This window comes from Telmatherina bonti, assembly GCF_933228915.1.
Source record: "Telmatherina bonti genome assembly, chromosome: 23".
Classification (NCBI taxonomy): domain Eukaryota; kingdom Metazoa; phylum Chordata; class Actinopteri; order Atheriniformes; family Telmatherinidae; genus Telmatherina; species Telmatherina bonti.
In genome coordinates, this window is record NC_136632.1 from 19049368 (window position 1) to 19050546 (window position 1179).

The 1179-nt window shown below is 35.5% G+C and overlaps 1 protein-coding gene across 1 annotated transcript in view; it reads right to left on the reverse strand.

Moving 5' to 3' along the window:
• The window catches only part of LOC306773374 (uncharacterized protein), a gene marked incomplete at both ends in the record, with an annotated part of 5411 nt that overhangs the window by 2216 nt on the left and 2016 nt on the right, over nt 1-1179 (reverse strand). The window contains one exon of the mRNA XM_079263162.1: nt 412-522. Within this exon, the coding sequence (XP_079119288.1) occupies nt 412-522 (111 nt within the window). The remainder of the gene's footprint in view (nt 1-411; nt 523-1179) is intronic.

Sequence of the window (1179 nt, forward strand, 5' to 3'; positions counted from 1 at the left end):
CATGCTGGCTTTGAAATAAACTAAACTAAAATAAAATAAAGGTAAATTTTTTCCCTAGATGAAGCAGAGGGACAAATTATGATGTGAGAAAAAACCCCAACAACTTAACAAAAGATTTTTATCGTACAGCAGTTGACAAGACAGAGAAGTTTTGCTGAATGAAACTTTATCATAGAGGAAATGGGAGGATTTCTTTTTCAATTTCCTGCATAAATTTGTGACCACACTGAGATCTGGAGTGTTTGCTGTCCAAAGTAGAGAGTTAACGTCTTTCCTAAAAAGACGTTTTAACACTCTTGGCTTTATAAGTTGTATTATCATCCTGAAAATGACACTGGTATTATCAAACCTCCTTTTAATTAATGCAATCAAGTATTTCATTACTCAGGCATGTATGATGTCAGTTCCTACCTGACTGAGGTCTGGCACAGGCAGAAGTTTTTCCAGCTTGGAAAGAAATTCCCACACAAGAAGCTGCATGTCAGTATCGTAGGTGAGGCCGTATTCTGCAGAAAAAACTTCCTGAGATTGATGAAAGATAAATGACATTAAACGCCACAGCTTTTACGATGCACACATGATATGTGGTAATCTGTTAGAACAACGGTATTCTGTCCCATGCAATCAACTTTGAAAAAAAAAAAAAAAAACAACTACAAAATTTGGAAAAAATGGTAAAACAGTAATTCTTTCAATAAATATAAGTAGGAGTATCAGCTAAATTCAGGAATGGGTCTTCTATAAATGTATATTTTAAGAAGAGATTTAAAATGGGACGCTGACTTCAGCGATGTGATTTCTTCTTGCAGCTTATTGCAGTTTGGGGGCTCTGACTGCAAATGCCCCGTCAACTCTGCTCTTCATCAAGTCTCTAACTTAAAAGTCTTTTGCAGAGCATTTCAAACCTCTAACAGGCTGATATGGTTGCATAAAGTCTGATGAATAGTAGGGTGAAAGGCAGCAAAAGGCTTTAAAAGTCAAAAGTATAATCCTGAAATCACATCTGAATATAGATGTGTTACATGTGCCATGTTGTTGGGTGGGATATAAACATGCTGTGGTTATTGAAAAGTGAACAACAGTGGACAGGAGTGGCTGAAAATGTTTGTGTTTTCTAAACTGATTCCTTTGAAAACCAATTAAAAAAAAGGTTAATTTAACCTAAACATGTTTGTGCAT